We start from the raw sequence: 14,417 nt of genomic DNA on the forward strand, positions 1-14,417 counted from the left end.
CTAGCACATAATAGGAGATGTCTTATAAAAGTCATGGAAGTCAGACATGAAATCTGGGGATTACCTAAAGTATTTTACAGGATAATACATTTCAGGCGGCTTTTAAAACAGAAATAGGCCCAAAGAACTCATGAGCCACCTGGAACTGCTTTCAGCGGACGTGCTGCGCTCAGTCACTCAGCTGTGTCTGACCCTGTGACCCCGTGGACTGAAGCCCACCAGGCTTCTCTGCCCACGGCCTCTCCCAGGCAGGAATACTGGAGTGGCTTGCCACTTCCTTCTCCATTTAATCAGATGTCCCACCTCAAATTTCACTTGTCTGAAGTAACTAATATGTTGAGCTTAAAGCACTTTGGAAAACTAATTATATATATACTTTATAATTGTGAAAAACCAAATAATTGATTAAAAAAACTATTAAAATACAACCTTGCATAGCCAAGCACAGATCAAATGAAAGAATTTGCAAATAATTTTCCAATGCTAGGGAAACCTAAAATAAAAAAAAATACCCCTGACCTGCCTATAATCAATCTGGACTCACTGTGTGTTTGAAGGAAACATACACTAAATGATCCTATTTTCCATTTTGAACTAGTAATTGTTAATTACTATTCTTAGACAATAAAGTCTCCAACAACAGATTGAGGTTATTAAATGGGCAAACTGGGAGGCACACATTGGACAATGACAAAACCTAAGTTCTTTTAACAATTACTTGGGCACTTAAGCAGAGTCTTGGGATTTGGGGGGTAGCATACACTTCTGAGACTCTTATGAAGGCAATGAACCCTCCATCCAGAAGAAAACACATGGCAACATAAACACGATCCCCTTCAGACCATTTCAGGAGGTTCACGGACATACTGAGGCCACCTACGGACTGTCTGGAGACTCACGGCTGCCCTAGGACCAAATACTGCTTTGCTAAATATGAAGTCCGAATCTCAGATGTGAAGATTTGCATATATGTGATCATCATTCCAATGTTATTTGGGAAAAATACTATTCTGATGATGAACACCAAGAGTATAATAGATGCATAAAATAAGCTTACCTCAAAATTCACAGGCAAGTTCCGTTTAAGTGCAATCTCAAACACTTGACTTATTTCAGATTTATTGAGATTTTCTTCTTCTGACTCTCTTCCATTTACCTAAGTAAGAATAACCAGTTAGCAGTTAATGCGTGTTAAAAAGCTGTCAAGATCCCAGCTGCGATGATAAACCTTAAAATTAAAAGCCCTGAACCTTTGTGGACTGAGCACCAACCCCGTGAACAGGGCGACACGTGCACTGTGTGTCAGTGAGATTTAAAAGGTTTTAAAAAATGTCCTATCAAATTTTAGTCAGTTTGTACCTCATAAATCCACCATAAACTATCTACACATAACAGGGCTCTACATACAATCAGCCTGATGGTGAGAGCCGCGGCTGCTCGCAGAGCGGGGCTCCCGAAGCCCCCTGGATCTGTCCCCCCCGGGGACAGGCAAGCCACACCCTGGAAGAAGTCCAAGCACAGACAGTCTAGCTGGGCCACAGCAAGGACAAGGGCAGGTCTCGCCACCGGGGTGTGTGGGTTCCTTCCTTGGACAAAAAGTCGCTAGAAACCACTTTTAAAAAAGATGCAGTGAAAGAGTTACAAAACCACTATGGGTCTGACACGTGACTGCTGCTGGCAAAAGTGCAAGATGCTAACAGAACTGCCTGCCGCCAGTCGCGTCCAACTCTGCGACCCCAAGGACGGCAGCCTCCCGGGCCCCTCTCCACGGGATCCCCCAGGCAGGAATGCTGGGGTGGGCTGCCATGCCCTCCTCCAGGGGTCTTCCTGACCCAGAGATCAACCACATGACTCTTACGTCTCCTGCACAGGCAGGCCGGTCCCTTACCACCAGGACCACGAGCCTTGAACAGAAGCGGCCCCCGGCTCTGTAACAAGGTTCGTTTGCAGCCCTCCAGAGGGGGGCTGAGGGGGCACTGAGGGGGCAGAGAGCTCCGAGCACGTGGCCCCCGTGGCTTCCATACTGCGCAGGGGTGACAACACGACAAACAAGATCAGTAGTGACCCCAAAACATGGCAAAGCATCGTGTTTTTCTTATTCCCGGGGACTCTTTAGTCAAAGAACTTCTGAAGTCCTTGTTTAAAGATCAGAATTTCTATGACAGGAACCTGTGGCTGAAATTACTGAACAGGCAATATCCAGCAAAATCCAGGATTTGATCTGTTGTGTATTTCTTGAGGTAGAGTCTAACCCTAACTTAGGATCCATATTTCAGGCTATACATAAAAGCTCTAAATTAAAAAATAATAATAATTAAGAATAGGATCCTATACACATAAATTTAACCAGACAATGTAATTCCGTCTCTCCTTTCGTGATGTTTTCTTTCCACCTGGTTTCATTTCACTCACTGCCTAGTGATATACTGTTTACACAGCAATTTCTGATGTTTTAGTAAGCCAAACACAGTTTTTCACTTGTTGATTAAAAACCCTGAAGAGAAAGAGGGCCTGCCTTTTTATGAGTGAATCTTTAAAGCCATAAATCTCCAAGCAAGGTGTCTTAGAATTCTAGGGTTCCACAGAGGTTCGGTTTAAAATTTATTTTTTAAATAGATGAAGTTGGACTCTTACCTCATACTACATTCACAAATTAACTCAATGGATCAAAGACCTAAATGTAAGGGCTAAAAGTATAAAACTCTTAGAAGAAAACACAGGGGGAAAGCTCCATGACACTGGATTTGGCAATGATTTCTTGGATAGAACACCAAAAGTAAACGTAAATTTTGACTTCATCAAAATTTAAAACTTTAGTACAAAAAAACTACCCAAAAAATGTTAGTACACTAAAGGACACAAGAGAACAAAGACAACCCATAGAATGGACGAAAATACTCACGAATCACATATTTGATAAAGAATTAATGTCCAGAATACATAAAGAACTACAACAACTCCACAACAAATAATGTAATTCAAAAATGGAGAAAGGATTTGAACAGACATTTCTCCAAAGGAGATACGCAAATACCCAACATCACTACTCAAAGAGAAATGCAAATCAAAACCATAATGAGATACCACCTCACACCCATAACGACAGCCACAGAAAATGGCAAATGTTGTCAAGGTTGTGCAAAAATTCCAATCTTTGCACATTTCTGTTGAAAATGTAAGATGGTGTAGCCTCTGTGGAGAACAGCATGGTGGATTTCTAAAAAATTTAAACATGGAATTACAGTATGATCCAGCAATTTCACTGCTAAACACATACTCAAAAGAATTAAAAGTAGGTATTCAGATATGTGTACATCAATGTTCACAGCAGTATTATTATTTACAATAGCCAGAAGACGATAATCACACAAACATCCATCAACAGATGAATGGATGAAAAAAGCAATGAACACAGGTACAATGGTCAGTCTTAAAAAGGAATGGGGCGGGCGGGGAGAATGGAACTGTGAAACAAGCTACAACACAGAGGAACCCTGAAAAATTATGATAAACGAAGTAAGTCAGACACAGAAGACGAATGTGCACTTCCACGGGGTATCTACAACAGTTAAGTACAGAGACGGAAGGAGGAGAGAGGTTTACCACGGACCTGAAGACAGCGGCGGTGGGGGAAGCAGAGTTACTGCTGAACGTGTCCCTGACTCCTGGAGTTTCTATGCGACGTGATGAAAGGGTTTGTAAATGCACCCTGGGACAGCTGCACAGCGCTGTGACTGTATTTAAGGCCACTTTTTGTGCACAACCACATCTGCTGACAGCTGTTTATTTGAAGAGTTCAGAGATTTCTACAATACATCAGCTATTTTTTTAAAAATACATGAGCTATTTACATACTCTCATGATACATAACTCTGTCAATGAGACTCTTTTCCTTAGGTGCAACCAGAACCAAATTTGGAAATAAACCAGGTGCTGCTGACACAAGACTTCAACTGCCATTCATGTACCCCAATTTTCCATTTTTTTTTTGTTCATTATACCAGTTCAATTCCTTTTAATTTTTACTTTCAGTTTTGACCTGTTTCAAACATACAGAAAAGTACAGATAATAATGTAGCACACAACTCCACCGGATGTAACGAACGGCAGCACTGAACGCCACCGACATCATTTCTCTCCTTTGATAAAGAAACAACGGAGCCCTTCTCACACTCCTTCCCACGAGAGCTAACCACTACTCTAAAATGGGACTGGATCTTTCCCAGCCATGTGGGTTTCTGTTGTTGCTTTTTAATGGACAAAAACAATATATAATGTAATTTGTTGTGAAAATTCAGATAAATCATTCTCACTGACTGCCTTTATAAATACTCTAAAATTCAAACTGACAAGTTCTGCTAATGAACTTAGTCACTTTTGAATTTTACACACTGAGGTCCCACCTAGTCTAAGGGACCCCTGAGTCTAGGGGAACACCTGAGTCTAGGGTACCCCTGAGTCTAGGGGAACACCTGAGTCTAGGGGACCCCTGAGTCTAGGGGACCCCGGGTCTAGGGGACACCTAAGTCTAGGGGACCCTGGGTCTAGGGGACCCTTGAGTCTAGGGGAACACTTGAGTCTATGGGACCCCGGGTCTAGGGGACCCCTGGTCTAGGGGACACCTGAGTCTAGGGGACACCTGGTCGAGGGGACACCTGGTCGAGGGGACCCCTGAGTCGAGGGGACCCCTGAGTCGAGGGGACCCCTGGTCTAGGGGACCCCTGGTCTAGGGGACTCCTGAGTCTAGGGGACACCTGGTCGAGGGGACACCTGGTCGAGGGGACACCTGAGTCTAGGGGACCCCTGAGTCTAGGGGACCCCTGGTCTAGGGGACCCCTGGTCTAGGGGACTCCTGAGTCTAGGGGACACCTGGTCGAGGGGACACCTGGTCGAGGGGACCCCTGAGTCTAGGGGACCCCTGAGTCTAGGGGACCCCTGGTCTACCACTGAACTCTAACTCTCTGCCACTGTTCCTCAAGCACAGCAGCGTCAGCATCACACGGGAGCTGCACAAATACAGATGCCAGAGCCCCGCTCCAGATACCTGAACTCAAATTTCTGCAGGTAGGGCCTGAATATCCGTTTTATACATGGTATTTGTTTTTTTGTTTTTTAAAAAGTCCCCTAGCGACCAGAGTTGAGATTCACGGCTCGAAGCTACTGCTTCAAACAGAACTGCAGACTGGACAGAGCAGCCAGTAAAATAAAAATGCAAATCAGAAAACAAAGATATACATATACATGGAAGAGAGATTATATTGCTCTTTTACATAAATAATTTTAATAATATCTAGATTGGACAAAATGTTCCAATGGGGGAAGCAGCAAATGACTCAAAAAAAATCCACAAATATCATTCCCAATGAGATGAGGAAACTGTAGCGGGCCTTTAGTCTTACCTTCAGGAACTGGGAATTACTGTTAACATCAATCCCATAGTGTATGGTTCAGTAATAAAATCTAAGCAACATTAAGGAAAAAGAACAAAAACACTCTGAACCATGCTTAACCCTCAACATGCCAGGGAAAAACAATCATCACCATTTACCATCCAGCTCCAATGGACCCTCTAGATTTTTCTATATTTAAAGTCATTTTACATAGCATTGAATCATGTATATTATCAAGTGTGAAACAGATCGCCAGTCCAGAGTGGATGCACGAGACAAGTGCTCAGGGCTGGTGCACTGGGATGACCCAGTGGGATGGGCTGGATGGGGAGGGAGGTGGGAGAGGGGTTCAGGATGGGGAACACATGTAAATCCATGGCTGATTCATGTCAATGTATGGCAAAAACCACTACAATGTTGTTTAAAAAAAATAAGTCATTGTACAAATAACACACAGAATAAAAGGACAAAAAAAAATCATTCCATTATAGATTTTAATAAAAAAATTAAAATAACAAAACTAACTTTTTATTCCAGGTTTGTAGTCAGGAATGAAGGCAAATACACCCAAAACAGGCAGAGGCACTAAACACAACGGAGGCCCGCCAGCTGCCGCGCCTGAACTTAGAAGCACAACCACAGTGACGACGCCAGACTGCGGGTTCCAGCTCACCATGACGCTAACTCTTCTTGTGCTCGTACTGTCAAAACATATTACTTTTGAAAATGACTCATGACCGTTGAAGGGAGAACAGCCATCTCCTTTGCTCCATAACTACAAAATGCTTTCATTTCCAGGTTTATAAACACCGAGAGAAGGATCAGCCTAATGATCTTTTTGTCATTACTGTATCATCAATTTCCTTCAATACACACACCTCCTTCTGCATGATCCAGTTATTTTCTGGATATTAAGTGGCAAGAAAATTCTGGTGGCTAAACATCATATGCAAGAAGGTTTTCACACAAATATTTTTAGAAAGTCAAAACAGGATGGTCCAGTTCTTGTTGTAAAATACTGTGTGGTCAAAGTCCTTCCTGTTGAATGACTGGCCAGGAGAGAATGCATGTCTCTTTTTCATACACCACAGAAACACAGTCCCCTCGCAGACTCTTTAGTCTGGGCAAACTTATCTAAAGTATTATCTGAAGATTCCCAGTCCAAGTCACATCCACACTTAATCTCCCCGTCCCCATGAGAGTCCAGAGTGCTGCTGTCCGTCTCTCTGTACTCATCTTCCGATTGGTCTAACGAGGAAAATGTCTTCCTCCATCAGTTTTCTTTTGTTTGCCAGTAGAAATGGAAAAAGAAAAACTCTGAATTCTCACCTGTGTTCAACAAAAGCTAAAAACAGAGTAAAAAGACCAGTATCTCCAGTCTTCTTTTGTATCTTCTTGAAAGATAGTATGATGCATTAGGCAATGCAATAAGAACATTAAAGATGATGCAGCAGTGACAATTATTTCATGACTGTAGCATCCATCGAGGGATTTCATCATTCTTCCACTTTATTATTTTAATCTTGTTTATTGCAGATTTGGGAGATAGTGCTGAAATAGTATGTAGGATGACAAGCAGCAAAATGTTTCAAAACACAAGAAAATTAAGAGTCCATAATGTTAAGGTTTATAAAAGGGTCCAAAGGACCCTCATGATTGTAAGACAGACTATCATTCTAATTTCAAAATTAAGTATATTTTCACCTTGTTCTTTTAAACCTCTAGAAAAAGAATAAAAGTCACTAGAATCAATTCTTACAGAACTAGAAAAAAGCTCAAAAATATAAATTGGGTTCAATGGACCTTGAGCGTATAATGAAGTATAGATAAGCATAATGAAGAGTAAGGTCTCCAATTTTAGTTTAGTCCTACTTAAACACATCCCTGGCTCAAGTGAAGATAAGAATTCAAGAACAGGAAGAGCTGCATTTATTTATTTATACAGAAGTAGTATTTAAAAACTGGGCTTCCCTGGCAGTTCAGCTGGTAAAGAATCTGCCTGCTGTGCAGGAGACCTCAGTTTGATTCCTGGGTCAGGAAGATCCCCTGGAGAAGGGCTAGGCCACCCACTCCAGTATTCTGGGGCTTCCCTGGCAGCTCAGCTGGTAAAGAATCTGCCTGCAACACAGGAGACCACGGTTTGATTCCTGGGTCGGAAGCTCCCCTGGAGAGGGGCTAGGCCACCCACTCCAGTATTCTCCGGCTTCCCTGGTGGCTCAGACAGTCAAGAATCCGCCTGCAACACAGGAGACCTAGGCTGGGTAGGTCCCCTGGAGGAGGGCATGGCAACCCACTCCAGTATTCTTGCCTGGAGAATCCCATGGACAGAGGAGCCTGGCGGGCTACAGTCCATGGGGTCACAAAGAGTCGGACACGACTGAGTGACTAAGCATAGCACAGTATTTAAAAAAAGAAAACTTCAAACAGTACAATTTAAGAAGTCTGGCTTCTAACACTACCACCAAGAGAAAGCTAAAGTTTGATATAACCTTCAAGATAGAAACCATGCACATCCAAATATACAGATACACACACAACTGGCGACCTCATTTACTTATCACAAACAATAGCACTATACTCACAGTAATAGCTCTGCATCATGGCTCCCCCGCCCATTCAATAGATTATAAGCCTTCTTTTAGGTCCACGTAAACAGATCTACCACACTCTGACAGTCTTGGGATAAATGTATTCATTTATTATATTTAACCATTCCCTACGAACGGCCATATGAGGCTACCTCCTGCTTTTCCCCGTTACAGACACTGCAGCTATAACCATCTTAGTCCTAACGCCTCAACACTGAGTAAGTCATCTTTTATTAATACATGTCACAGAGAGAAAAGAAAGGAAAGCAACAGGAGACAGAACAGAAAAGAACTGCTTTCCCAACTCAGGATCTCTGCACAGCTGCTCCCTCGCTGGGAAGTACCTGCCCTGTTCTCTTGCTCATCCTCAACCTGAGCTGAAATGGCTCGTCCCTTGGTGCACCATCATCACCCCAACCTAAACAAGACACTCTGCGCTCTCGTGATACGGGCTACTTTCATCTGCGCATTCGCCGCACTTTTTGATGACACTCCATTCAACCAAGCTGCACATGGGCAGGGGCAATGCAGCTGTTTACCGGCAGGGCTGGCCGAACGCAGTGCCTGTTGTCAAGGGGTCAGACTACACCTGTCTCACAGACAGAAACTGCTGGCTTTATTGGCTATGCTCTAGAGAAGATGAACTGATACACCACACAATCACAAGTGCTAACATTATCAAGAACAAAACAGACAATTTATTTACAATGAGAACGTCCAACGCAGGTGGGCTGTGGGAAAACAGACCCCTCAGGCCCTGTTGGCAGAGGCCTAAACAGGTACCGTCTTCTTGGTGGGGAACCTGGCCACATACATTACCAGGTAATTCCACTTTGAGGACTATGGCTCACAAAAATAACCACAGACATACAACAGTGTTCTTCACTACCTATTTTATAACAGGAAAAACTGCAAGTAACCCCAAAATCAAGCTTCTGTTGTTGAAAAACTAAACTGGGGTGCTCAGACAATGGAGCACTCTGCAGCCGCTGAAAACAGCTTGGAGGCATGCTGAATTTGAGTCCTCCATGGAATTTTAAGTAAATAGCATGAACACATCATAATAAGCACTTCAGTGGGGAAAAAAAAACAGCGGTTATTGTACAATATCACCCATTTTTGTGAAATAGACAGGTATGTGTGCTTACTTACATATGCCTTGACATCCACAAAAATGTTTACAGTGACTACCTGCAAGTGGGAAATTTGTTTTTTTGATGTTAAAAATTGTTATAATTCATAGGCATTCCTTGTTAAGAACAAAAAATTAAACTCATCTTTTAAAAATGTCTTTCTTCCCCTGCTGCCCACTTTCTGGAGGGCCTGGTAGACCAGCAACAGCTCAATTAGGTGGAAAGCCAAGTGTTTCACTTACAACTTCAAAGAAAATGTATTTCTGAAGCACTGTTTGGGCCAGTCGTTGCACCATTTCTTAAGGGAACTGTCTCTACTTCAAATCATACAAAACTAGAAAAGGGGCCAGGAGGAGGAAACAAGGGGACAAAAGATGCCCATGACTCCCAAACAAGCTGCTGACAGAAGTCAGAGGAGCCGATGAGAGGGCATCCGCCGCTCCAGCCTCTGCCCTCAGGCCTGAGGCAACCAACTGCTCCAGCGGGCGATGGGTCACTCTAAGGCTCTGACAGGCACTTTCCCTTTGCAGCAATACGGTGAGTTCAAACTTCCGAGGAGGATTCAAAGGCCGAAAACTGCCTAGGAAGCACTGACAATATTTAGGACCTGTGATTCCCAAACCCTGACTGTTTGAGTTACTCTTAAGAGCTCATTAAAAAGAAAAAAATAAAAATCCGGACCTCCCTGGCAGTTCAGTGGAAGACTCTGTGCTCCCAATGAAGGCAGCATGTGTTCAATTCCTGGTTAGGGAACTAGGATCCCACATGCCATGTGGCATGGCCAGGAAAAAAAAAGAAAAAAAAAAGCCAGACTCATGGGTCTTAGCCTACTGCATTAGAATCTAGAATCGTGTGGGTTAGGCCAAGGAATTTTTTAAGTTCTCAAGTGATTCCGAAGCAGACAACCCACATACCAGTGTTCAGTAATCGTTTAACAACTGCTGGCTAAAAGGAACCAAGAAATATCTACTCCATCTGATTCCAATTAGATTAGCACCAAAGTCAACTCAACAAATGCAAAGCCTCCAAAAATGACTACCTTCAGTGCTTTAACAAATTTCACCACTAAGGACTTCACCCTTTCACTTCAATAAATCCTCCTAAGTTATAGTCCATTCCTTTCTATTTGGTCCTCAGTGAACTCTGGAAACAGAACATCTCTGTTAAAATGTGTGATTGCACTCAAGGTGGAAATGCACCGAAACAAAAGAAAAACAAAAGCTTCCCATGCAGCCACAGAGCACTGCCCTGAGCTGGGTGACCCCTGGGGACGGCTGGGCACAGCAGACCTCTGCAAGCATCCTGCCAAGGGTCCCCAAACTTCATACCTATCATCACCCATTTGGCCCAACGTTCTGTCCAAGAGCTTCTGATTGTTTGAGAACTTGTTTCTCTAGCAAGAAAAGTCAAATGCTTCCAAGGGGTATGTTCAGGAGGCATTTCACACTGTGATAAAGAGAACCATGAAATCACGTCTTCTCCTCAGTGGTCTCTCCTGGACATTTAGGGATCCGACTGCTTTATCAGAGTCAGCCAGTAATACTTTGGCCGCTCAATAGCATGGAGTCCTTTTAGTGATGACTTAGTGATGTTCTAAGACCTATACTCCTATTTGGTCACAACATCCTATATCTATCGTGATCATCTTAAAACACAGCCCCCAGGGGAACGCCCTGGGGGTCCAGTGGATGGGGCTCCGCAGTCTCACTGCCAAGGGCCTGGGCTGGATCCCTGGTTGAGGAGCAGTCCTACAAGCTGCACGCTGTAGCCAAAAATAAAAAAAATAAGCCCCATATTCTTTGATACCCCTCTCATCCACAAGTGGGGCTTCTCAACATTGTGAACGTACCAACAGTCATTGACCTGTATACTTACAACGGTTAAAACTATGAAATTATGTGAATTTTACCTCAATACATAAATAAATTAAAAAAGTGAGCTCTTGCAGCCCCTTCTTGAGTCTGGGCTCATGCCTGTTTGACCTACAGGATACGGCAGAAGTGGTGCTGGGCTGAATTCTGGGCCGGGGCCCTGAGACACTGGCGGTGGCTTCCACTTCCTGTCTTTTAGAAAGCGCCCTCCTGGGACCGAACCACCATACCGTGAGGGTGTGTAGAGTCCCTACTCAGGCCAACCAGGAGGGGAACCGAGGTCGCGGGACCAAGGCCCCCTCTTTGACCGCAGGCGACAGCGCAGCCACCCGGCGAGAGCGCCACCTCGGAAGAGACCCTCCAGGCCCGCGGCGCTGCCTCGGCGTGAGCTGTGTGCGGCGCACATGAGGTCTCTGTGCCACGCTCTCCCTGGGCCACAGGCCTGTGAGCAGGATAAAGGCCTGGAGGTATTTAAACCATGAAGTCTTGGGACAGTTCGTTAAGCAGAAATGGTTAACAGGCATTTCAAGATAATACAGAAAATGTCTGATCAAAATGGCTTCAGAAAATCCCCTAACCTGGTGCCATAATCACAGATTCCGACAAGAATAATGCTCAGCACGGAAGAGTTCATCCACGCGTGCTCTTCACCACTCAAGTGAGTCACAATCTTCCTAACACGTTCCCTCAGAACTACGCCACTGAGTGCACAAGAAGGCACCTGACTTTCCTGCTAGAATTTCTGAGGGGAATGGGGGGTGAGAAAGGCAAGAAACCTACAGGGTACCAGAACCTGCACGTTACCTAACAACGAATAGTAAGCACAGCTCTCAACGCACCCTCTTAGAAAACCCAGCCTGAAGCCGTGTCTCCTCACGCCCCCCCGCACCACCCCCAGCGCCAGGGGCTCCTGCCCGGCCCGAGCCTCACCTCCAGCCTCTCGGGCGGGGGCTCGCTCTGCAGGATCCTCAGGGCTTTCGCAGCAGCATCGTGCTTCGCAGCCTGTCTCGTCTTTCCTTTCCCATTAAATTGCTGTCCTCCCACAGAAAGTTCAACTTGATAGAGTAAGGGTGGGACTGGAAATGGGTAAAAGTACCTAAAAATAGAAGGGGTGAGGAAAATTAGTCTCAAATAAGTCACCATACCGTCTCTGACAGATTCCAGGTACTTCCTTCATCACAGGTCCTAATTACAGCAGCGTTCGCTTGCCAATAATGAGTCCTCCTCAACACACCCAGAGATTTCACATGTTTATACTAGATTAGAATTGCCACACAGTATGAGCAAATACTGTTTACATTTCACAAAATACGTTGGCTTACAAATTACATGAGTTCAATTTATAAAGCTAACCCATACTTACAAAATCTAAACTGGATTAGACTTTGATTAAGAAAAAAAACTTGACTTGTTCTACTTTCTCGTACCTGAAATTCACCCTTTTATGTCTCCAGAAAAGAATGGAAATTTTTAACCAAGGTCTTGTAGAAAGGACCCTCATTTCTAGAAATCCCAACAGCCTGGAGCCTGGCAGAGGCTGGTTTCTATTTTTAAAATGGCTTTGGCCTCCACCTCACTCCCACCCCAAAGTAGGGCAGGGAAGTAAAGACCTCCAGTTTGATCATCAATCTCTCCACTAGTGTCTTTAGACCTCGAGGAGAAGGTTTTAAATGCATGGCACCTTCAGATTTCAATTAATATTGCACTGCACCTGTATACCAAGGCTATTTACAAAGCACATAAGTTCAAAAGTCAAAAAGTACCCAGTAAACAATAATCAAGAAATCTATGAGGGCTGAGGATTGTGGTGTCACAGGAATCGTGTTCAAATATGACTCAGTTGCACAAAGCAGTTACACGGGTGATCTTTTTTTTCTTTTTTTTTTTACACGGGTGATCTTTAACCAGACTGCTGGGGGCACAAGCTGTACTGCTTGTGAGGAATGTGCCTAAGACCTTTCCAATGAGAGGAGTCGGAAGAGCATCAAAATGCAGTTCCAGTGACACCAGGACGATGCAGACTGACAGTGGCCTTTGGCAGGCTGAAGAGGACCAGACCATTACGCACTCTACAATCTATACATCTTACTATTCTACATCAAAGAGCAAATATATTTTCACCTGGATCTAAAACAAAACAGACACGTACCTTGGGGGATAAGCACCTCCTCTCATGTTGTAGTTATAGGTGGACTGCATCCGAGAGTAAGGGTCGACAGGCTTATACATTGGTTTTTTCCCAAGTTTCATGCACAGTGCATTTAGCTCTACAGTAGGGGTTATGCTTTCTGCAACACAGAATCAAAACAAAGAACTTTTTTTCCTCATGTGAGAATGATACTCACTAAAATCAAATAGAATAGCATGCTTTCTACTAATTGGACTCATGATGCATTTCATGAAAGGCTCTAAGTACTTCACTGCTAGGCATCAGGTCAGGAAATCCAAGAATCTGCTATGATTTCTAGGTATTAATACACAATCAACAGCACAAAATACACAGTAAGGGCTACTGAGGAGCAGCAACGTAACACAAGACGTTAGCAGTGAGAGTCAGCGTCAGAAACAGGTTCCAACACACGTCAAATTTCATGATTAAGAGATCCCACAGGACTGTCCAACTCATTTCATTGTTTGGCAATACTCAACCAATATAACTTTGGTTGTACTGACTGACTGGCTTACACTTAGAAGTATGTCATACACATTATTTCATAGGACAATGCATTTATTCAGTACTAACTGGAGGCAAAGCACTGTGCTAAGCTTGAGAAACACAGTTCTTGTCCCAGAGGAGTCCAGAGAACACAAGACACACTTCAAGAACTACGATACAGCATTATGTGTGCTGTAAGGAAAGGTGCAGAATTGCCGAGGAGAAGACTGTAAATTCTCTCTGGAGAAGTCAGATGAGACCCACAAAATACTTAGATGTTTTCATTCTTAATATTTATAATGGGATTTGATTTGTGGTAATACTTGTTAGAAAAATGAGCTCTGTTTCCATATACAACAGGAACAAGTTTATTTCAGGTTATCTCAGAATTATCAACTTTAGAAAATACTCATCATTCATCCTTCTCTTTTTTCCCCTCTAAATTCATCCAATTCATAAACCTTTAAAAATCGTTTAAAAAGAAAATCAACCTGGAAAGATTGGTGTCAGTGCAGTCACATTTAAAATCAACAGCTTCATATCAAACACAGAACAACACTAGCAATGGCAAAGTTCAGTTGAAATGCACACAAAAATCCACTTGAAAATGCTTCTTTAGGATGTAGGTAGAGGAAAATAAAAAAAGACTTGATTCTGTACGATAACTGGTTTGACTAATCTAGTGCATAAATCAAACTTATAAGAATATCTTTGAGTCTGCAAAGTCAGAGAGTCACATAAGTAATTAGCCTCTTTTTTTTTCTTTCTTAGCTAACATG

The 14,417-nt window shown here is 43.4% G+C and overlaps 1 protein-coding gene across 9 annotated transcripts in view; it reads right to left on the bottom strand.

The window, feature by feature from the left end:
- STAU1 (staufen double-stranded RNA binding protein 1) overlaps window positions 1-14,417 on the bottom strand; it is a 55,200-nt gene that overhangs the window by 16,573 nt on the left and 24,210 nt on the right. For all 9 annotated transcript variants that reach the window (XM_065922142.1, XM_065922149.1, XM_065922145.1 and 6 more), the window contains 3 exons: window positions 13,132-13,270; window positions 11,913-12,078; window positions 1,058-1,156 (listed from right to left, as the gene is read on the bottom strand). In XM_065922142.1, the coding sequence (XP_065778214.1) occupies window positions 1,058-1,156; window positions 11,913-12,078; window positions 13,132-13,270 (404 nt within the window). The remainder of the gene's footprint in view (window positions 1-1,057; window positions 1,157-11,912; window positions 12,079-13,131; window positions 13,271-14,417) is intronic.

The sequence above is a fragment of the Muntiacus reevesi genome, chromosome 2 (genome assembly GCF_963930625.1).
Source record: "Muntiacus reevesi chromosome 2, mMunRee1.1, whole genome shotgun sequence".
NCBI classification, from domain to species: Eukaryota; Metazoa; Chordata; class Mammalia; order Artiodactyla; family Cervidae; genus Muntiacus; species Muntiacus reevesi.